The sequence below is a fragment of the Prinia subflava genome, chromosome Z (genome assembly GCF_021018805.1).
Source record: "Prinia subflava isolate CZ2003 ecotype Zambia chromosome Z, Cam_Psub_1.2, whole genome shotgun sequence".
Lineage (NCBI taxonomy): Eukaryota > Metazoa > Chordata > Aves > Passeriformes > Cisticolidae > Prinia > Prinia subflava.
Window position 1 is genome coordinate 38,565,930 of NC_086283.1, and position 23,335 is coordinate 38,589,264.

Sequence of the window (23,335 nt, forward strand, 5' to 3'; positions counted from 1 at the left end):
ACTAATTTTCCATGCTACTCCCTCTCTATGGCTTGGCAGTTTTTGTACCTCTCTTGGGATTGCGCAGACAGAATTTCCAAGGTTAAACTAAAAAGTTATCTTTTTCCCTAGATTTTATGTGGGTAAGAGGTGAAATCAGGTGAAAGAAATACTGGAATTGTAGGTCAGTAAACTTATGGACACGTAGTTGTCAATGCAATGTGGTGAGAGAAGAACACACTTTTATAAAAAAGATAAAGGAAGCACTGGCTTGTCAGAAATGTTCCTGAGGCCTGCAGAAGAGAGATGAAGATGAGAGATATGGTGGTGTTTTCCAAATAAGGTTATGATCTTGCTCCCATTGATCTTAGTGTTTACAGAACCAGGTCCAAGCAGTATAGCAAAAAAAGAGCCAAAAGAATCTATGAACCCTTCTGGTCCTTCCCCCGTCTTTTGTGGAAATTATAGCCTTGCTATACTCATCCTTTGTTTAAAAGCAAAACAAAATCATAAGCTGCAAAGGGCTGAGTCAGGAAAGGCACATTCTTCTGTAGTTGTCAAGAAAATATGAAATAGCTTTGACAGTTTTTATGCCCTTAGATTATCTGACTTTCCTGATTCTTGTAAGGCAAATGTCAGTTGTTGGCTGTTACAGGGGCACAATATATTGTGCTATATACCACAGTACTGTAAACAAAATGGTATCATTGAGTTAATTTCAGTACATCAATGAGATGTCAGCAGCCAAGAAAGAATCTGAAGACCAGTTGTTCCAAATATGGCACTTGCTATATTTTCCTATAAAGATACATGACACCAATATCCACCATGAGTTTTTCATTTCACAATTTTGGAAGGGCTTAAAAGATACAGTGGACTTTATCAAACTTATCTTTTTTTTTTTTTTTCCTCTTTTTTTACCTTAACAGGAAATGGATATGGCAATCCCCGCAATTCACCAGGTCTGCTGGTCTCACCTGGCAACTTGAACAAGAACATGCAAGCAAAATCTCCGCCTCCAATGAATTTGGGAATGAACAACCGTAAACCAGACCTCCGTGTGCTTATTCCACCTGGTAGCAAGAGTACCATGCCATCAGTGGTAATGCATTTTCAAAGCTCTTCTTTTTATCTCTTTCAGATAAGAGTTATCTTGGAATTTCAAGACTGGGTCAGGAAACTAAATTCTTTATTGTTTGGTTTTTCTGACTCTAGCTTGACATTAAGCTGAGGATGCAGGCTAAGCCTCTTTGAGTACTTTTTTGAAGTCTTATTTACTTCCTACCTTTTGTCTGTTGAGTTGCAAATGAGGAACTGTGTCCTAACTGTGCACAGTCTAACCTTCTGCAGTCTCTTTCCCAGCAGCTGAAAGTCTTTCCTGAGGCTGTTATAAAGGCTGAATTTAACCTGTTATGTATTTCTAACCTGTTAGGGTTTTCCTAAATATTTTGCCACACAGACTCTTGGCAGATGGCATATAACAGTAATAAATTAATTTGAGCCCTGTCACTGTGAGCTCCAAATTTTCTAGTGATAAGAGGTAATAAAGAGAGAAAAAGTAGTATGAAATTTCTTTATCTTCTGCCAGGACAAGTGAAATTTAGGCAATATACTAGGCTAGAAGGCTGAATTGGGACAGTATCATATCCATATCTTGTAGTTTCTTTTCAAAAGTTGGCTAGTGTTTCCAAGTAAAGCTGTTTTGAGTGATTTAACATTAAAAGTTAACTTAATTTAAAAAGATTGTAATTCAAGTGATGCAGTTTTCTAACAAACATACTCAAAACAACTTCTAGGTGGGTTTCTTCAGCTTGATGCAAAATAAATTAATCATCAAACTAAAACTGCCCATAAATGTGATGCTACCTCCTAAGTGAAATGAGACAAATAGTTCTACAGGGCAATAGTTGATCAAGGCAGTGACAAGCTGTCTGCATCAAATGATTTACCAAGTCTGCTAAAAATTATCTTTTCCAAGAGACTCTGAGTGGTCAGGTACAGCAAGACAGTCTGCAAACTGTGGGACTGTGGAAGAAAAAAATAAATTCTTGGAGAAAGTCTTGTGCTGAAAACTGGATAGGTTGTTCCTACAATTGAGTCAAACATTCAATTAGGCAGACGACAAATAAGAGATCTATGAGGTTTATTTTTTCCAAGATATGTTCAGAAGGTGTTTAATTTGCTGCCCCTGTGATATGAAAATATCCCCTAAGCTAAAACCTGCATCCTGGTAAATTATATTCACTAATTTTTAATACTCCTTTCCTATGCAATCAGTCTGAGGATGTTGATCTACTTCTGGTAAGTGGTAATAATGTTCATCTTAATAACAAAGAAAATAAAACCATTTACTTTTTTATGATATAGGTAAAATTTTGGTTGAAATAAAATGGAAAATACTACAATAATAATAATGTTGTGAACAAAAAGGACATCACAATTTTTTTAATATATCAATACAAGGCCAGATGCAGTTGTTGCACATATTCAAATTATGCATGCTAGAATTAAGCTTTCTTTTTGGTGGTGTATGGGGAGCATGTAAACTTATGTTGTTGATGATGGCGCAGGCTTATGACAACTTTTTTGGTGGGTCTCTAGCCATTTTTTCCTGCCACTCACATAATTAGAGTTCTCTAGTGTAATCTCTCCAGTGCCCTGGAGTTAAAGATAAGTGTATAAGTGCTGTGCAATCTAACAGCCTTGAAGGGTTTTTTGTTGCACAGAAATGAAGTAGTCAGAGCTCCGTCTCCTGGTAAGAGTTCAGTGTTCAGTAGTCTGGGGGTGCAACTCTTTCTAAATCCAGCAGAGCTGGGTTTGGGGGTTTTTCTTTTGCCTTTTTGTTTTGCTTTGTGGGTTTTATTGGTTTTGTGGTAGATGTTTGGGGTTTTTTTCTATATGAGTGAAAAAGAAAACAATGGGAATAGAGCTTATATATTTCATTAGTTTTTCACATGATCTGTTCTTCTGCCCACAATAAAAGCAATCTTACTAGTTCAGTTACCTAGGAGATACTGATGTAATGGGTTACTATGGTGACAACTGGTCTCTTGAAAGCTTGTAAATGATAGGGTTGGCAGAGTTCATCAAAGCCACATGCTAAATGATTAATTTCTAGAAATTTGTAACAGCCTGTATTTCTCATGTGGAAAGCATTCCCAGAAAGCAAATACACTCAACTGACTTAAAACTGGTCAATAATATGTTTATTTTACTTACTTTAAAAGAATCAAAGGATAAATAACTCCCAGTCTGCTCAGTCATTGGCTACTCCAGTGGTTTCCGTAGCAACTCCTACTCTACCAGGGCAAGGGATGGGAGGATACCCATCAGCCATCTCGACAACATATGGTACTGGTAAGTATGGGTGCAGGATGCAAAGGATGGGGAAGGGAGCAAGGTGCTGACAAGTGTCTATCTCAGTATTAAGGAATTAGCTAATGTTCTTTGGGAGAAGCTGAAAAATTCATAGCTGTTATGCCTTTGCACTATATTTGCTTATTCTGTACCTGTCACTAACTTCAGACGTATCTGGTTTAAAGTTAGCTGATTTACTTGAAGAAATTTGATTTGGTAGCTTTATTTCATTTGCTTTAGTTAAAAAAAAAAAAAAAAAAAGGAAACTTAAAACAGTTAACAGTTCTTAGCTTTCCTTGCATATAATTTCACACAGTTGAGTGCACCATCCTAAAGCCGTGAGGGTAGTGGGAATAAGCAACTTCATCATCTCCACACCACATTTCAGCAACTCTGTTGGCTATCACACCTCCCTACCTGGGAGGTTGCAGAAATGAAGCCTCAAGGCATCTTTACGGTTCCTGTTGTGTATTGCTGCTGTAGAGAGTGCGCAAAGCGACACATAGATCCAGCATATTTAGAGAACACATACATCATTCAGAAGCAGGCTGCCTGCTGGGTCCTGCAAGGAAGGCCAAAATGTTGTATTTTTCAAGTCTTTCTGACAGTCCATTTGTAGTTATGGTGAATTTACAGGCTAAGAATGCTTTAGATCTGCCAGACCCAGTAAAGCCCTGCTAGATTCCAGAATAATTATTAGTGCATTATTTGCTCCCAAGTTAATGAGCTGAGGGAAGAGGAAGATTTACTTTTTCTGCTGCAACTTAATGTGATTGGTGTAATTAAAATTAAAATACTTACAAAGTGAAGTGAAAATTACTATGCTGGTTGTTGTTTAATTGCTTCCTCTTTAATTCTCTCTTAATTATTGTCTTTCTGTTTTCAAATCTAGAATATTCTCTGAGTAGTGCAGATATATCATCTCTCTCTGGTTTTAATACAGCCAGTGCTCTTCATCTTGGTTCTGTGACTGGCTGGCAACAGCAACACCTACATAACATGCCACCATCTGCCCTCAGTCAATTGGGGTAAGCAGTGTTTTCTTTCTTTTAGTGTCCTACAGTGACTTCAGTCCCCCCAGTAATTCCAAATGGGAAATATGTCAAGAAAACACACCAGACCTTATTTACTTTGTGTAAAAACTAGATTTTGCAAAACTGGAACAATGTAATTCATGGAAAGTTTGCTGGTGAGCTACAATGAAATCATCTGTGTTCATGACCTTTTCTCAGTAGTGTATTGTTTATGTTTTAGTTTTTATTTCTTTAAATAGCATTTTATTTCACTACTAAAACCAAACACCTATATATACTGATGCCATACTTACTATTTATGCTTTTAATTTCCAGTTAGTATTGCACAAACATTTACACTAAACTAGAAAAATTTTTAGATATTTTAATAAATTAAGACTTACATAACTAATTGACCTGAGAATAAGCCTTAACTTTATATAATAATCACATACTTCCTTCTGCTTAACCCTGAAATTCAAGTTTCATTTATTTGGAAATGATTTCTATGAGAAAATAGCATGATTAGGCCAAAGAACTGTGAGCTCCCAAAACTCATTATGATATGCCTGTGCTGAGGAGTACAAGTATCCCTGCCCTCTAGTGGCTAATTTTACAATATTTATTCAAATTTTGGAGAAACACAGTGCTCAATCATTTCAGGATCTTTAGAAGTGTGAAAATTCACACAAGGAAAGCACCTGAACAAGCAGCCTCTTGGCTCATGTAAGTGAACAGGTGTATGACTTTCAAATATTCTGATATCTGCTATTCCAATTGAGTAACACCGTGCCACAATAGCCTAATGTATGGTTAGACATGCTGGAATTTTTAGAAGTTTAGTTATAAAAAGAGAAGCTGAAAACAGCAGGAGTGTATTTATGAGGAAAAAATTTAACTAATATAAATTTGAAAGGAGATCCTTTATTTCAGAAAGAGATCTTCCACATATGCTTTTTTGGTTTTTTGAGATTGTTGCCATAATGTGGAATGATTTTATACTCTAAACGTGGTTTAAACTTCAGAATTCTCTTTCTACTTTATCTGACCATTTTTTGTAACTCATTTTAATGTCTTTACCATGTTGATAACTTGGGTTGTTAAGAAAAGCTATACAGATGTTTCAAAGGAAACAATTTTTTAAACTAATTTCTGTATAAATATGTATATACAGGTTAAAATGTCATAAAAACATGCAACTGAAATACTTGTGCTAGAAAAAAAACAGTCTTAATATGTTTCTCTTACACTTTTCTTTTTGAGTTTGCACAATTTCTGAGGCAGCATTCAGACTTACTGTACAACTGAAGTCATAAATTCTCAAATAAATGGAAAGCTCATGTTAGGTATCACTTTATAAACAATTAGTACCATACCAAGGAATGTAATAAGGCTATTTGGTTGGCCAAAATAAAAAAGTATCAATTAACACCTAAACTAACTACATGCCTTTTCAGATATGTCACACATTGTGATCTGTTTCTGATTCATATCATTCGCAGAACGTCAAGTGTAATGGCTGCGGCTCTGGAATGCATTCTGAGTTGCCACTCTTGTTATTATTATTCTTTTAGTGATTTGTAAGTGAATTCAGCTATGAAAGCTGCTTCCCAGACAAATCTGGAGAAGCCATCTATCACTGCAGAAAATCTTAAGTCTTTATTTTACTCACTGGGTTCCACACACAAGAGTATCTGTTTTAACTTTTGTATTACTTGAAAAACTCGAAATTTTGTAGAACATATTCAGTCCTTGTCAACCTGATTTAGAATTTGCAAAAATATTTCTAAAATGAAACAAAATTAGTTGTCTTCACATACTTGAGAAAACACATCCAGAAAGGTTTTGACAACATAAATCTCTGTGCTTAGTGAGGTCATATACTGGAAAGATTTAACAGCTGTGAGATGCTTGTTGTTAACAGTAGGCTATAAAACCTTGTGAGAAAACAACTAATGGAAGAGGCATTCCAGCTCTCCTTCAGGTTTTGTTTTTCACCAAAGTCTACAGGTGAAAATCAGCTCTGCTTCCTCAAAGCATGACAAGAATGCAATTAGTAGTAGAATAAGATAGGGTTAGATGTATTATCTTGCTCCAGTAGCACTGTCAGAACCATCTTGGAGGTAATACGAGATGTCTCCAACCTAGCTCTTAGCTCTTGAAGTTGACTGTGCAATTAGGAGCTACACTAGTGCTGGTGGACTAGAGGGCAAATACATGAGGACATGGGAGTAGTTGACTTTCCCCATCTGAGCAGATTTTGGCCTCTGCCAAGCCTGGTAAGGAGCACAACAATGTAGAGCCTGTTTAGACATCTAGAGGCTATTTAGGCATTAAAATAAGCCAAACTTTTCCACTTCTTGGGTTAAAAACCAGAATAGTATTTTCATGGTCTTTTAACTTCATCTACATCTGGAAGAAATACTTAGAAAAATTCTACTGAAAATCAGTCCCTCCCAGGGCTTTGGGATTTGGCTGGAATAGTACATCAATGTCTCTTACCACTTACTTAACATGTACCAAAAAGACTACCAGAAGCTAACTGCTGATAACATGAAGGGAAGTCCTTTCCAAACTTTGTAATAAATTATCAAAAAATTTTATGCACAAATCTGTAGTATGGAATATGTTCCCTTGTATCCACATTTCCTAGCCTAAGAGACAATCTTTTCATCTAAAAGTAACATCCACAGGTGAAGATTTTGCTTTCCTGAAATATGAATGCAGGGAAAGAAGCATTATTTAATCTGAAGGTGGTTCAGTATAGATAATTATTTATGGAAGAGAAGTTTCACCAGACTTCTACCCATATGAATAAAAAGTTGTCCAAATTCATGCATGATGTTGACTTGTTCTGGGACCCTTACATATCAAGATTATTACTTAGCTACAATTGCTCTTGATTAGATAATAACTATAGCTAGACATAGGAAAATATTCTCCATTAAACTATTTTTAGTGAAAAATTTGGAAACAGTTACATCATGTTTAATGAATTTGTATCAGTTCTGCCAATTTTCTAGTTTCAAATAAAAACCTTATGTATTTCAAATTGAGCTTTTTTTCTTATGCCACTATTATAAAGAAGATGTTCTAGTAACTCATTTTCATATTATTTTTTTAATTTCTGTTTAAAAAGTGTAAACCTTAACGTGTGAAAGCTAAACAAAATATCTTGACACAGAAATTCTTATACTGCTTTTATATTGATCAGAAAAGTATTTTAAAAAACCCAAAACCAACTAAAAACCACTTAGCTTTTACCTAAAAAAAAATAAATAGAGAGGAAGGAAGAAGTTGAATTGCTAGTAAGTGAAAAATATCTTCTCCTACATACAAATTAGCACATAACTAAAGTTACATAGCTAAATTTAGCCATGAATTTTGAATGGTCCTTTACATATATTTGTGAGGGAAAATTATATTAAGTGAGGAACTAAACTGATTTAGAGAAACAAGAGTGGGTGCAAAAGAAAAGGTGCATGAGGCTCCTTTCCTTCGATAGACCAGTTTCTCACTCTGGAATAACCTGCGTGGTCCATGTTCATGTCCTCACTCATCACTTACTCAAACCTGCACTTCTACCTGTGCATGCTGAGCTTCAATACCATTTGGAGATCCAGAAAGAAGGGGATGCATACAGAGTTGTCATCATCCCAAGCTTGTGGCCCGGTCTCTTGCTCCCCACTTCTCACACAGCAGATCTGCGTAGGTGGTCTATGTGGAAACCAGACAGGAACTAGCATTTCTCCATGTGGCCATCATAATCTGAATAAACATCAAATTTATCTACACTGGGCTCAACAGGGACTGGTATGCCAAGTTAAAATATTCATTTTCTTCATTGTCCCCATAAAACAAAATATTTCCATACAGTATGTGGAAAAGGGTGATGATATCTGCACAAGTGTACTGTCTATCACCTATTCAGTGCACATAAAACTGAACCTTTCAAAACAAACCTTTGAATAATTTTCTTTAGTTTCTCTGTAGTTTTTCCATATCCAAACCCTGTTTATTTATAGGGAATTTAGTGAAGGTTTCATGTGATTACAATAGGGCATGCTTTGGCCCAATTCAGGTAACTATAAGTAGCAACAGTGTAAAATATCCATTGATACGTTTAAGTGCAAACAGCTGTTTCTACACCCACACATACCTGTACAGAAAATTAAATCATTTTGCAGCAGACAGAATTGTTATTTCTTATGGTGCACCTTCCCTTTGAAGCAGAGATAAATCCTGTTTAGAATATAAAGACTGCATCTAAGTACCTATTATTTCACCATTCACATGTATGTGTAACAGTATGTTTCCCATGTAGATGACCATTTTAGCTTAGATGAGCTTCTCATAAAAATTTTTTCAGCAAAATGTTAATGAAATATTGCAAATTATAATCAAATAAAAAGATGATAAATTTCAAAAATACTTTTAGCTGCAAAAGGCTGCTTTTTTAGAGCTGCTTTTTCTCTTTTTTTAGAAAGAAAGTGAACCAAAATAAGTGCTACCACTTATTTATGTTGTTTTAATATTGTTTTAAACCTCAAAAATTCAGTCTTCACCTGTCAGAAGAATATCTTATCCTTTTTCAAATGTACAAAAAAAGGGGGGAGGGGGCAGGAGTGTCAAAATTTAAATCAACCTGAAGCATTTAGGAAACTGCCACTAATTTTTATGCCAGGTAATTATGTAATACTGCTGCTGATTCACAAGTAATCTGTAGAAAAGTCTATAGAGATGCATTCTCATACTCACTTCTGAGGCACTATTAAAAAGGCAATATTCCAGTACAGCAACATCAGCTCTGTATCATTGAAACTCAGTTTATCCTTCTAGATTTGTTCCTTTGGGTGCTGTCATGCAGTAGAATGTCAGTATGTTCCATGTGAGCAAACTTGATTGAATATGGTTAATTTTTGTCTATTTTTGTCTTTTTTAAGCTTTGCAGTGGCATGTTATTTGCTCAAATCAAACATCTCAAATCAAATCCCCAGGCTCCACTATCCTTTATTATAGAACCTTGAGGTTTAACTATAAGCTTGGCACATAAAATCATATGTAATCTAATCATATTGACAAACTGTTTACTCAGACGAAGTCCTAGGACCTCCTAAGCAACACAAAAACAAAGTCACTGGAAATAAAAAGGAAAAAAAAAAGAAAAAAAAAGGAAAAAAAAAAAGACAGACATGTATATTTGATTCTCTTTGAACTGTTTTTAACAAGTTTTCAGGAAGAGTGGAATATTTCACTAAGTTGGAAGGCAAGGCTATATTTATTTTTACAGTTTATTATCTGTATTATTTAATATTTACAGAAGCAATACAAAGAAAATATCCTCTGAAAAAATAAAAAGATTACATTTTTTTACTGTGAAGGCTATTACTCATGAACTCTGTAACTTAAGAAAGAGCTCATTGCAGATTTGACAAATTCATCTGTATAGGAATGAAGGGTTGATGAAAAAATTGAAGGTAGAACATCCTGTTTTCTTTGTTATAACAAGATCCATTCATTATTAAACAGTGCAGCAATTCCTGATAAAAGTAGATGATATTCAATATTGAAGCCATATAGTTTTCTTTTACATCTGTCACAAGAGAAAAAGTCAGCAAAGTAGTAGTAAATGTTAAGTAATACTTAGCTTCAGTTGATGAGACACTAGAGGAAGTAGAGTATTTCAGTAAATGAAAAGTCTACACCCAAATTTATGTGTGTCTTCTACATTCTTAGAAATTCCTTCCAAATCCCAATATTACATCTCCTTGCATTAAAAATGCCTGCATATGCCTTTAGGTTTAAAATCTTGTGAAGTCAAGTGATCTGTTGCCCCTGCTCCCTTCCTACCTCTGTATAAATAAATACTCATGAATAAAAACCTTGAAATTCTGTTTCTAGGGTAAGACACTACCTTCAGCTTAGCAAATGGTCCCTGAAATGAAACATAATGGGAACTGCATGTTGAGAATTCTATTTTAATAATGAAAATTCAGGTTTTGCCAGGAGGTGGTGCTTTTGTACAAAATGTTGTGCAGATGAAAGCGATCTCATTTCTCCCATAAAGTGTGCTCTCAGTATTCACTCTCCTCCCTGCCTGTTTCATTTTTCCTTTGCCACTATCTGCCAAAAAATGCACAAAAAAATTTTAAAAAGGGAAAAAGAATAGGAAAAAAAAGCTTGGAATACTTATATAGCTTAGCTTTGAGTAAGTTTCAGAATAGCAATCTGTCTGCTAGTAGCATCCTTTGAGCTTGGCTTTCCTATAGGCAAACAGTGTAGTCCTCTCTCAACTTCTATAATTCCTCAGTTCCCTTTTGTAGTTTATCCAAATGGATCCTGGATTGAATTAAGGATTCACAGATTTAAACCCTAAAATCGCATCTAAATCCTTTCCTGCCTGTGCTATTTTGTTGATGTCAATGTTAGGACCAGTAATTTCATATCCATTCTGAAAAGCATAAAAATTACCAGACCAGATTTTTTTGTTTCTGTTTTGCATCTGAAGTCACATGTCAAAACAAACCACAATAAAAATAATTGAGTGCATTCACATTTAATTGAATGAAACCCAGCAGAAAGTCCGTGCTTGCCCTGTCTCAGCTGATGCATACACACACACACAAGTATTAGTTATACAGAAACCTGTAGGTGGTTCCAACAATCCAAAGGCTCACCTTCCCAAATTCGTAATAACACTTGATTTAAAAAAAGGAGAGAGAGAGAGACTGAAAGTGAAATCTCTCTCTAAACTGACTTTGTCCCCCTAAAGCTGACCACATCTGTTGTGGTGCTGTCATATCCTGGAATTCATGAATTCTGCTCAGAGAACAGTCCCCAGGATCTCTGCGTGAGCTGGTCCTGTGCGAGCCTTTACACTGGTGTTTTGTGTGAGTTTGTGCATATCTGGGGGCTCCATGCCTCCTCCGTCTGTAACTGGGTTTCCTTTCCTCCTACAGAGCTTGCACTAGCACTCATTTATCTCAGAGTACAAATCTCTCCCTGCCTTCTACTCAAAGCCTCAACATCAAGTCAGAACCTGTTTCTCCTCCTAGAGACCGCACCACCACACCATCGAGATACCAACAGCACACGCGCCATGAGGCGGGGAGATCTCCTGTCGACAGTCTGAGCAGCTGTAGCAGTTCCTACGACGGAAGCGACCGAGAAGATCACCGGAACGAATTCCACTCCCCCATTGGACTCACCAGACCTTCGCCGGACGAAAGGGAAAGCCCCTCTGTCAAGCGCATGCGGCTCTCTGAAGGATGGGCAACATGATAGCATTATTACCTATTAGTTGGGATTTTTTTTCTTGCAGTGTGTGTGTGCTATACCTTAATGGGAGGGGGAGGGGGGAAGGGTCGATATGCATTATATGTGCTGTGTGTGAAAAAAAAAAGTCAGGTACTCTGTTTTGTAAAAGTACTTTTAACTTGCCTCAGTGATGCAGTATAAGGATAAACAGAAATGCTGAGATAAGCTTAGCACTTGAGTTGTACAACAGAACACTTGTACAAAATAGATTTTAAGGCTAACTTCTTTTCACTGTTGTGCTCCCTTGCAAAATGTATGTTACAATAGATAGTGTCATGTTGCAGGTTCAACGTTATTTACATGTAAATAGACAAAATGAAAACATTTGCCAGAAATGGCAGATCTTTACTGAGAGAGAAAGCAGCTGTTATGCAACATATAGAAACTGTACAGATGTTTTGACAGACCCAGCAGTTGGGTGGCCGTGAATTGATGCTAGAAGGAGACTGGGTCACCTAATATACCGAAAATGCTCACAAACATGCAGGCATTTTGTTAGAGTATGGCACTCAGTTAAAAAGGATCAAACCATTTCAAGAGGACCATACTATAGAAATGTTGAGTTCGAGGGCTGACACATTTAATTTTAAAAATTCTGGGTCTGCATCACTTATTAAATAAAAAAGTATAAAAATATGTACATTACATTTTGCTTATTTTCATATTAAAAGTAAGACAGAGTTTGCAAAGCATTTGTGGCTTTTGTAGTTTCCTTAAGCCAAAATGTGTTCTTTTTTCCTTGATAGCTTTGCTAATCTTTTAAGCGGTCCTGAAGAAACAAACAAAAAGGACTTTTTGTATAGAAAGCACTACCCTAAGCCTTGAGGAACTCCATGCTTTGCTAACCAAGATAACTGTTTTCTCTTTGCAGAAGTTTTGTTTTTGAAATGTGTATTTCTAATTATATAAAATATTAAGAATCTTTTAAAAAAAATCTGTGAAATTAACATGCTTGTGTATAGCTTTCTAATATATATAATAATTATGGTAATAGCAGAAGTTTTTGTTCTCTTGATAGTGAGGAATTATATTTGTGCAGTTGCACATTTAACTATTTTCTTTTGGTTTTCTTTTACTGGGTATACATTTTACAGATCAAAGTCAGCTGTTGAAAGACTGATCTGTAAACAATTAGACTTTACCCATGGTGTAACAACTTAAATCATTTTAATACAGCATTTTACAATCAGTTGGGTGAACTGCCATCCATTGTATATACTGATTAGTTCTTTCATGCTGTTTTGTGCATTGTAACAAGTTAAGGGCCCTTCTGTTACTTAATGTCCTGCGTATCTTGTAGTTTTCCATGGGTTAAATGACAAAGTGGCATAACTTGGCCCTTTCTCATTAATGAAGCTGGTATTCTGCCTGTCAGAATTTAATGTGCAGCTCTAACGGCTGTCAGCTACGTGAGTGCAGGTAAATATGTGCCGAAGCAGCAGCGGGAGACAAAGGGCGGGATCGGCACAAAAGTGCCTGTCTTATAGATTCCTCCCCTCTCTCACAGAGCTAAAACTCTTAAAGAGATCATCAGCTAAAGAGTGGTTCAAAATCAGTTGATTTTACACAGCCAACGTTGGCCATCTGGTCCTTGGTTCTCATGGACCTCTGCAGTCACATCATCTCACAGTGGGCACGTTGTTGAGCAACACTCCCTGTGTGTTTACACCAGAGCGGGACTTGCTTCAGCACACGGCATCCACATTTTCTCCAGCCTCATATTGTTCCTTTGACTAAGATAGCTTGACCAGAGGGCATGTGTCATTTTCTTCAAGTCCCTCTTTGTCCCTCTTGTATGTTAGAAAAAAATGGTATATTCAAGTGTTTCAGTTTAATTTTCCTGTTGGAGGGAAAAAGTGTTTAAGCAAAATGTTAGTGCCATAGTAAAAGTGTAATATTTCTCCTTTTTTCAAGAGTCCATCTAGGTCTCAACTACATACATTGACATCATGATGAAGAATATAGCTGCAACAGCAAAATGTCAATACAAAGTACTTCAAAGTGAAATCCACACTCTTTTTTCCACCTATACATGCAGCTGCTGTGCACTGCTGAATGATGGAGTGTACCTCTCTGTAGTAGAGTATGATGATCAGACCACAGTGTGCATTAGGACATAGGCTCTTCACTTACCATGACTTTACAGAAGCCTGCCTTAAGGCACTTTCAGCCGTGCAGGGGCTAGTACATCATCTGGGAACTCTTTAAGCAGAATACTGTGCTACTGATGCATCCATCTTATCTCATGTAGCAAACTGCAGGGTAAACAAAGATACGCATGTTTAAATAAAATAAAATAAATTAAAAAACTCAAAACAAAACAAAACAAGGTAAAATGGAGCCCGTAATTATTTTTAAAACACAAAAACCCCCTTGTGTTTTAAGCCACTTTCTTCACCCTCAGATTAATCTGTACTCATATTCTCTTCTGAGAATTTTAAACTTTAGCATGTCAAAAATATGCAAGCTATCACAAATACACCTTGTCATTTCAAGAAAAAATACAGTTTTATTGGTATCCTAGCAGAAATTTCTCAGTGGGGAGGGGGATTTGGTCTATTGATATATTAAGAATAGCCATATTAATAGTTTACCTTGCGATTTGCCTCAGAAACACATGAAAAAGAATTAAAGATATCCTTTAATGAAGATGCAGTGTAATATACCACTGCAAGTAACTAAGTAGAAAGTAGCATAAAAAGTATTGCCTGGGCAATTTATATTAACTCTGATAGTGATTTTTTTGTATAAACACAAGTAGAACAGAATCACATGAAAATAAATGCCAGTCAGCCCTCTTGGTCCTGCTGCAGAGGGCAACTAACTTATACTGGCAAAATTGTGGGGGATAATGCATATTTGCAAACTGATCTAATGATAAGAAGCACAACTTTGATTGTGAAGTCACTTTCTGTAAACTATAACTGTCTACCTTTCTTGTTCCTTTATCTGTATCTTACCATTTATTGTATTTGCAAAAGCTAATTTGGGTTTATTGTGTGATTCCTTTGTATTTAAGGAGTTTGGGGCAGAGCCCTGAAAGAGTATTAACATTTACTTTACCTTAACCCATGCTATATGATGTTTTAGGCAACATTCTTAATTGTAAGTTCAAACACCTGAAGTGGCATTCTAGACACCTGCAAGTATTGTTATAGCTAAGTTAATCTCTATTAAAAGGTGTTGTCAGTTAGTGTTTAATTGCTGGTGACAATTATATGATATACCCTATCTGCACAACATATATATTGTATGCATTGAGCCATTCACAGTAAAGCTTTGGTCATTTCAGTGTCTCTCAAAATTGTGTTTTATAACAAAATGGCTTATATTTTTCCCAGAAGAGGAATTTAACAATTTTTAATGACTAATGTAAAAATTAGCTGTTGTCCTCAGATCTTTTTCAGGTAAAGCTAGCATAAGAATAGAATTCATAGGCTGTTTTCAAGGACGTCAACCCTTTTGTATTGTATCTGCGATCCTATATACCCACTTTTATCTGTAGTCTAACAGCTGTTTGTTTTCCTTCTTCCTTCACCTTGAAGGTAAATGCTTTGTAATTTTTTAAAAGCCACTTGAAACCTCAATAAAGGCTGTTGCCTAAACATGGCATACTTCATCTGTTCCTGTTTGTGCCATCTGCTGTGATGTCGTCAGTTATATGGCATTAATTTCCTGCCACTACAGGTCTCTTGAAGGACTGATGGAACACTGGTGTCTGTTAGAATGCTTCAGACTGTAGATGTAATAAAAGGCTTTTGTTAATATATTTTAACCAAAGATGTGGAGCAATCCAAGCTTTGAGCCACAGACTTTCTGCATCAAAAGTACCCATTTGATTATTTCATAGTCATATGTCGCATTTCTACCTTCCCTTTTCATACCTCAGACTGATCCATACCTCAGTTTGATTCAAAAAAAGGTCAGTTAAGAAAGTCATTTAAAAAAAATAAAAATGAAAAATGCAGTATTAAAGTCTTCTGTGTACTTAATGTCAGACCTGGGTTACTGCAGGCATTACACTTGGATTGCTTCAGATGGTTTGTTGTATCCTTTTTTTCTTTTTTTCTTCTCTTTCATGGGGATTTGCTTCCATAAAACAATGGTGATAACAAAATAGCTTGTAAATGGGAGCATACAAGCATTTGCAACAAATATTAAAGTAGAGGCTCACAGCGGCATAAGCTGGACTTTGTCGCCACTAGATGACAAGATGTTATAACTAAGTTAAACCACATCTGTGTATCTCAAGGGACTTAATTCAGCTGTCTGTAGTGAACAAAAATGGGAAAATTTCAAAAAATTCTCCTGCTGGAAATAAGGTATAATTTGTATTTTGCAGACAAATCAGTAAAGTTACTGGCTTTCTTAGTGATATGGTGTCTGTTGTGGATTTTTTTATTAATTTAAATAGTTTTCAATTTTCACTGTTTCACAATGTAGCATGTGAAAGAATCAGTGCTTTAACTACCAGCAGCTGCCTCAAGGTCCCTTACTGATTATTTGTGCTTGCTTTGAAAGCTAAGCACACATCACCTCACCAAGTCAGGGAAACTCCATCACTGCCCTGGAGTCAGTGTCATTTGGAATGAGGCCATTGGAATCTGTTCCTAGCAGAGAAGCTAGGTGAAATAATGCCTGGCTTTCAGGTGCTTAGTTACTGACAGGGAATCTAAACTCCCATATATACATGTCCTGTGAATTTTACCCGTGGGGACAACCCTACAAAAACCCTACAAAAAAATGCATGTTCTGTGTCAAAATCATATATTATTGGATCTATGCTCTGTCTATATTCTCTAACAAAACTGCATAAGGACTGTGTCAAAATTAATCTATTCACTTTTCTATATTTTTTTCTCAGAATGGTTGGTTGGTTGGTTTATTGGGAGTTATGGGGGGTTCCAGCTAATATGTATAGTTTCAGAGTTTGAGAATGAAAGAATGACTCTATTTTAAAAAGATGTGGTTTTATGCCAGGAGCAGACAAGCTATTAAGAAGTGAAGGTGCTTGGTGAATGTGACAATTTCAAAAACAACTTTACAAAGCCTAGAAAGCCTAGTTTCCAAATAGGTTTATGAAAGAAAAGACCTGTGCTGTGCTGTTCCTTTTCACAATTTCCTTTAAGAGAAATATTGCTAGTAGTGCAGTGTTGAACACAGCCTAGCAATGAGATGCTAAAACTAAGATTAAATGTCTTTGGTTTTACTACAGAATATATTTTGTACAAGTAAATAGCTTTTTGTCATTATTGGCCAGGATGAACAAAGTATTTCTGAAATGCAGTTGTCTTAGAAGATTTATCTGGGAGTCCTCCATCTTGCAGTCATTTATGTGATAAATACCAGTAATGCTGTACTTGCATTGGAAAAGAAATAACTTAGAAAATAGAGTCTGTAGTATACTTTGTTCTGGGTTTTTTTTGTGTTTTGGGTTGGGTTTTTTTTTTGGGGGGGGGGTTGTTTGTTTGTTTTTTGTTTGTTTGGGTTTTGTTTGTTTGTTTTTGGTTTTGGTGGGTTTTTTTGTTTTGTTTTTGACAGTTTTTTGAAAAAAATAAGCATGAACATACTGATTGCTTTAAATTCTATGAACTGTATTTATAAACAATTTTAAAAATTATGTTGCAGTGGGAGTTGGGGAGTTAACAATTCTTTAAATAAGCTTTTTCACTTTAGATTCACATATGTCATCCTAAAAAGCAATTGTGAAGTGTACAGTCTGAGATAGTAAGTCACGTTATAAGACTGTTTGCTTTCCCTGAAAATTGATTTCTTCTTTTTGTTAGCAAAAAAAAAAAAACATAACATCTTTATAGAACTGGGAAACTATGCAGAGACAGTTGATGCATTTGTCATGTTAAGGAGAGTAAGCCAGCAATGTGGCTCATTCATACCTAACCCTTTCTCAAACACAATGCCTATATTTCCAGAGGTAAAATACTGGAAATGAGAGAATTCAAGGAACAGCAAGGAGGAATTATTTTGAAACCATCAGATCATTAAGTCTATAAGCAGCAAAAATATGTTGTTCATGTCTATTGACAGACACAGCCTATTCCTCCTTAATTCAGTGGAGATTTACCAATGCAGCAAGGTTTTACTCCATCTAAGCTGATATACGGACTCCAGTTTTCTGGATTCCCTGATTTTGGGACATTCAGACTTCTTAGTCATAGGGCTACATTTTTTGTATTCATGTATTGTACTTAATGTTTAATACTAAGTATTCAGAGCACCTGCAGTAGGTAAATCTATACTGCATCCTCTGCAGTCCATGTAGATAACTCTGTTGTGAATAGATATTTTGGTTACCAGTAGTCTTTCTGCTTCTGGTGTTTCTTCCTTCTCTTCCAGGAGATATTGTAGAATGCTTCAGTTCCATTCTGCATCCCCTTGATTGCTAAACACACTTGAAGGCTAACATGAGAATACTTGTGTGAATGCTGAATTTGAACTGAGTTCATTGCTTCTGAAAGGTGTAAAGTGTGCTATTTTAATTGCCGTCTCTATCCTCTTCTTTGTGCTTCTGTCTGTGGTTCTTTCATAGTCTGCCCAAAGTTTTCATCTTCAAGTATTTGTATGTATTTAACAGGACAATGACCCATAAGTTCTTTTAGGTTACAAAATGTTGCCTCCTTCTGCCAGCGGGGGTTGATCGCCTTTAGCTGTGCAGGTTTACTTGTCTCACCAAAGACATAAAATAATCTAATAAAAGACTTAACTCTGCAGGAAAACTCGGAAGTGATAAAACTTAAAGGTAGTGTGTTTGCATGATAAACATAATTGGTGTAAATCATGATTTTGTTTTTACAGCACATTGCATAGCTAATTATTTTCTGTAAAGGTGCTTGAGATCATGTTTTCAGTCTCACAGTGAAACTGCAGCATCCTATGAGTCCTTTTTTGCAACCCTTTACACTTTGGTAGCATTTTTTTAGGGAAGTGAGAGCTAGAAAATATCATTATGACATCCTTTACAGTTGCATTTTTACAGGGGACAACCTTCATCTAATACATATTACTTTGCCTGTATTGAATACAGAACAAGATGAGCAGGAGACAAGTTTGTTTGAAAGGAGAAATGACATAAAATATAAGTTTTGAATTTGGAAAATACATGAATACATGAGAGTATATCCTTATGTGAATAATACAGAGGTAGGAGATCTGCAGGGAAATAGTGTGTGCTCTCTCTCAAAAACATTTGAAGCACAGGATGTGTACAAAGAAACCATCAGACAGCATGTTCACAAAGGCATATGATGAGCATGTTATGTGTAACTAAGTATGAGATTTTTGGCCATAAAGGATTGTGAAAGCAAACATCCTGGGTAAGTTCATAATGGTTTAGGTAAGTTAAAAGGGCATAGTTGCAACTGTATTGTTAAGCATGATGATATAGGATCCAGCTAGAGTAAAAGAAGATTTTTCCATGGCTTATTTTTGGAAAATGAGAAACATTCTTGTGAACAATTCGTGTGTGGTTTTTTTTATGGTATGTTCTTCCCGCTGAAAATCCTCTACTACTAATTCCCAGACTACTGTCAGAAAATATAATGAGCTAAGTGGACTTTTGTTCTGATCCCGTATGCAAGTTCTTGTATCTAGACATCACATGATATAACCATCCTAATTTTCCCTGCAAACTCTTTTTTTTTTTTTCAGATTGTGCATATTGATTTTACAGTGCTGGAAATTAAGACAGTACAAAGGAAGTATTCAGTACACATAATCAGCCAAAAGCTAAATCTGTCACTTAGCATGGCTTTGCTTTTGGAGGAACTCTGGGGAAAAAAAGAATTTATGACCTTTGGAAGAAGGGACTGGCAAGTCAAGAAAAATACAGGATGTCATTAGGTCATGTAGAGAGAAAATTAGAAATGAAAAAGTTCAATTACAATTCAGTCTGGTTGATCACTGGTGTGAAAGATATTTTAAAAATGTTTTTATAATACATCAGCAACAAAAGGAGAGACAAAAAAAAATCTCCATGCTTTATTGAACACAGAGGGGGACCATGTCAGCAAGGACAAGGTGAAGGCTCAGGTGCTTAATGCTTCCTTTGCCTCCAACTTTAACAGTAAGACCAGTTATTCTTAGGGAAACCAGGCTCCTGACAGGGGGAGAATAGACAGGGAGCAGAATAATCCCCCTGTAATCCAAGAGAAAGTAGTGACCTGCTGAGCAATTTAGACATTTGTAAGTCTGTGGGACTGGATAGGATTCATCCAAGGGTATAGAGGGAGCTGGTAGAAAAGCCTTGCCAAGACACTCTCCATCATTTATCATCTGTCCTGGTTAACTGGGGAGGTCCCAGATGACTGCAGGTCAGCCAGTGTGATGTACATCTCCAAGAAGGGCTGGAAAGATCTGAGGAACTGCCAGCCTGTCACCCTGACCCCTATGTCCAGCAGGGTTATAGAGCAGACCACCTGAGTGTGAACACTGGGCACTTGCAGGACAGCCAGGAGATCAGCAGCAGGGGTTTAGGAAAGGCAGGTCCTGCCTGACCAACCTGATCTCCTTTTATTACCAGATCACTTACCTGGTGGACAAAGGGAAAGCTATGGATGTTGTCTATGTACACAGAGCAAAGTCTTTGAATTGTCTGTGATTGCATTCTCCTGGAAAGCTGGCAGCCAACAGCTTGGACAGGAGCACTCTTTGCTGGAATAAGAACTGGCTGGATGGCTGGGCCCAGAGAAAGGTGATGAATGGAGCTGCATCCAGCTGACTGTTGGTCACCACTGGTATTCCCCAGGTCTCAGCATTGGGGCCAGTCCTGTTCAATATTATCAGGACAAGGGGACTGAGTCCACCCTCAGAAAGTACAACACTAAGTTGGGTGGGAATGTTGGTCTGCTGGAGCATTAGGAAAGCTCTGACAGGCTGGACTGATGGACTGAGGCCAATGACCAGTTCAACCAGACCAAGTGACAAGTCCTGCACTTTGGCTACAGTAACCCCATGCAGTGCATGCAGTGGGGAAAGAGTGACTGGGAAGCTGCCTGGTGGAAAAGGACCTGGCAATGCTGGTCGACTGTGAGCAGGGCAGAATGTGTTGTACCCAGGAGGCCAAGAAGGCCAAAAGCATCCTGGCTTGTATCAGCAACAGTGTGGCCAGCAAGACAGTGACTATCCTCCTGTACTCAGCACTGGCGAGAGGCCACACCTTGAGTACTGTGTCCAGTTCTGGACCCTTCCCTTCAATAAACTCACATGGTGCTGGAGTGAATCCAGAGAAGGATAATGAAGCTAGAGAAGGTCTAAAGTGTAAGTCATATGAGGACTAGATGAGGGAACTGAGGTTGTTCAGCCTGGAGAAAAAGACTCAAGAGTGACCTTATTACTCTCTATAACTACCTGAAAGGAGCTTGCTGGGGTTTGGTCTCTTTTCCCAGGCAACCAGCAACAGGACAAGAAGAAATGGTCTCAAGCTGTGCCAGGGGAGATTCGGGTTGGATATCAGGAAGAATTTCTTCAAGAAAAGGGTTATTAAACCTTGGAACAGGCTGCACAGGGAGGTGATGGAGTCACAATCAAGAAACGACTGGACTTACAGCTACGATTTAGTTGACAAGGTAGTGATCAGACAAAGGTTGGATTCAATGATCTTGGAAGTCTTTTCAAACCTAAATGAATCTGTGATTCTGTGCTTTTCCAATATTGTTCAGTATACCCAGTTGACTTAAGTGTAAAGATGCAACTGTTTATTTATTCCACAACAGCCAGGGAAAAATGAATGACTGCATAAATTATAGACACAAAGATACACTTAAGGGTGCATGATTCATAGAATTAACATGCACATGCAGGAATGAGAAAATATCTGTGTGTAAATACAGAGATGGGAAAGGAAAACAAAGTGATGACATGAATGCAAACATTGGTCTGTTATTTCACATACCTACTGTTCAACAACATACCAGAACTTTGCTCAAAAGATAGATTTGTAGTCATCTGCAAAGTGCCAGCTAATGCAACAAGACTGAGCTCACCATAAAAAAAGTTACTTGCATGTGTAAATATGCCAGTGTTAGTCATCAAACTTTAATTAATAAAACACATATACACTGTCAATAAATAATGATCATTTGGTTCACTGTCAGAGTACCTAGTTACACAGCAAATTTCACAAAATGACATTATCGGGAAATATACTCTCTGTACTTGTGTCAGATCTTAAGATTTCTTTTGAAAGTAGACTATTGGACCAGCATGCAAATGGATGTTCTGGATTATCTGTCCTGTGCAGACTTCATAGTATCTCTACTGACCATCTTAATAAAGATGCACTTAATAAAGTTTAATCAGATTTAGAGCACTAAGCAAAATTCCACAGATATATTACATGGATCAAAATCAAAGGCTGTTGGATGATGGTTTTTCCTGCCTCTAATTTCTCTGCATGTAGACTGGGATATTTTCAGAGTTTCCTAAAATGTTTTTGTATCTCTGATACAGTGAACTAGTCAAGTTTATTAATAGTCTAACTGTGAAATCATTTCGTGAGGACAATATAGCAACTCATGAGAAATGATCGTGACAGATGCAGCACAAATATAACAATCATTTTTTTAAATCTTGGCTGTATTACCTTAGCATGCAGAGGCAAAAGCTGAGCCAAACACAGCCTCCTGCAATGACTACTTTGCTATTTACAGCCCTTGAATATTAATTGAACAATTCAGTCTATCAAATTTTTCAATTCTTGCAGAAAAACAGACTTTGTCCCAAGGTAGAAGACAGATAGAAGAAGACAACTAGACAAATTAAAAACATACAAGAAAAGCAAATAGCTTCCAAACACCATTCGAGTGCCCCCTTTCTGAAATCTGTTTGAAATTTCAGCTCTCCTAAATCTGAATGATCAAAAAGAGAAGTTGCATTTAAATAGTAGTAAAAATAATCCTGACTGAATTTTTTACATCTTTGTGGATGTCCCTCACAAGTGTAAATAGCAATTGATTGGGAGTTTGCAGAACTGTAGATCAACCTGCAGATAAAGCAATGGAAGTTACCAGAGTGATGATTTCTAACCCCTTTTAAAAGCTTAATGGACCTTGAACAGGAAGAACAGTGGCTTAAGGTTTTCAGAACAAAAATGACTGATCAGCAAATCGGCTTGAATGTTGCAGACTAATTATGCAACCTACCTCCTGAAAACACAGGTAATTTCTCTAATCAAGTGTTTGGGGATGATTCACTCTACATCTTCAGGAATAAATGTGGATATACTTCAAGTATAATATGGTTTGGTACAACAAGTCTGCAGGTCTTTTCTTCTTCTGACATGCAACAGGTAGCTATCAATCACCTTCTGGTATTTTCATAGAAATTTCTTTCTACTGCTGGCCTTTCTGAGTCTCACATCTATTAAATACCAGATGCATATTGCAGTCAAATAGATACTTATTGCAGTTAAAATCCTGAGTCAATATATTAAAAATCTCATTTCCTTTCTTTAATTCCTTTTATTTTAAGAATTTTTCAGGACACTGAAAAATACAGACAAAACCCATCTTATTTCAGTATGGCTCAGAGAAAGAGAAAATCTTTCTGCTTCAGAAATCAGTGAGACCAACAATAGCTTTTGAAACACCTGAGCTGTTGTTTTAGGGAAAAGTAGTCACAGGAGAGCCACAGAAAAATAGGTGCTCCAGTAAGTG

At 36.7% G+C, this 23,335-nt stretch overlaps 1 protein-coding gene across 15 annotated transcripts in view; it reads left to right on the forward strand.

The window, feature by feature from the left end:
* MEF2C (myocyte enhancer factor 2C) overlaps positions 1–16,041 on the forward strand; it is a 135,914-nt gene extending 119,873 nt beyond the window's left edge. For 11 of the 15 annotated variants that reach the window (XM_063422162.1, XM_063422161.1, XM_063422165.1 and 8 more), the window contains 4 exons: positions 909–1,081; positions 3,207–3,336; positions 4,229–4,364; positions 11,309–16,041. In XM_063422162.1, coding sequence (XP_063278232.1) covers positions 909–1,081; positions 3,207–3,336; positions 4,229–4,364; positions 11,309–11,630 — 761 coding nt within the window. In that variant the 3' untranslated portion in view covers positions 11,631–16,041. The remainder of the gene's footprint in view (positions 1–908; positions 1,082–3,206; positions 3,337–4,228; positions 4,365–11,308) is intronic. The other 4 variants (XM_063422172.1, XM_063422174.1, XM_063422173.1 and 1 more) reach the window with 2 other exon arrangements.
* The last annotated feature ends 7,294 nt before the right edge of the window (positions 16,042–23,335 follow it).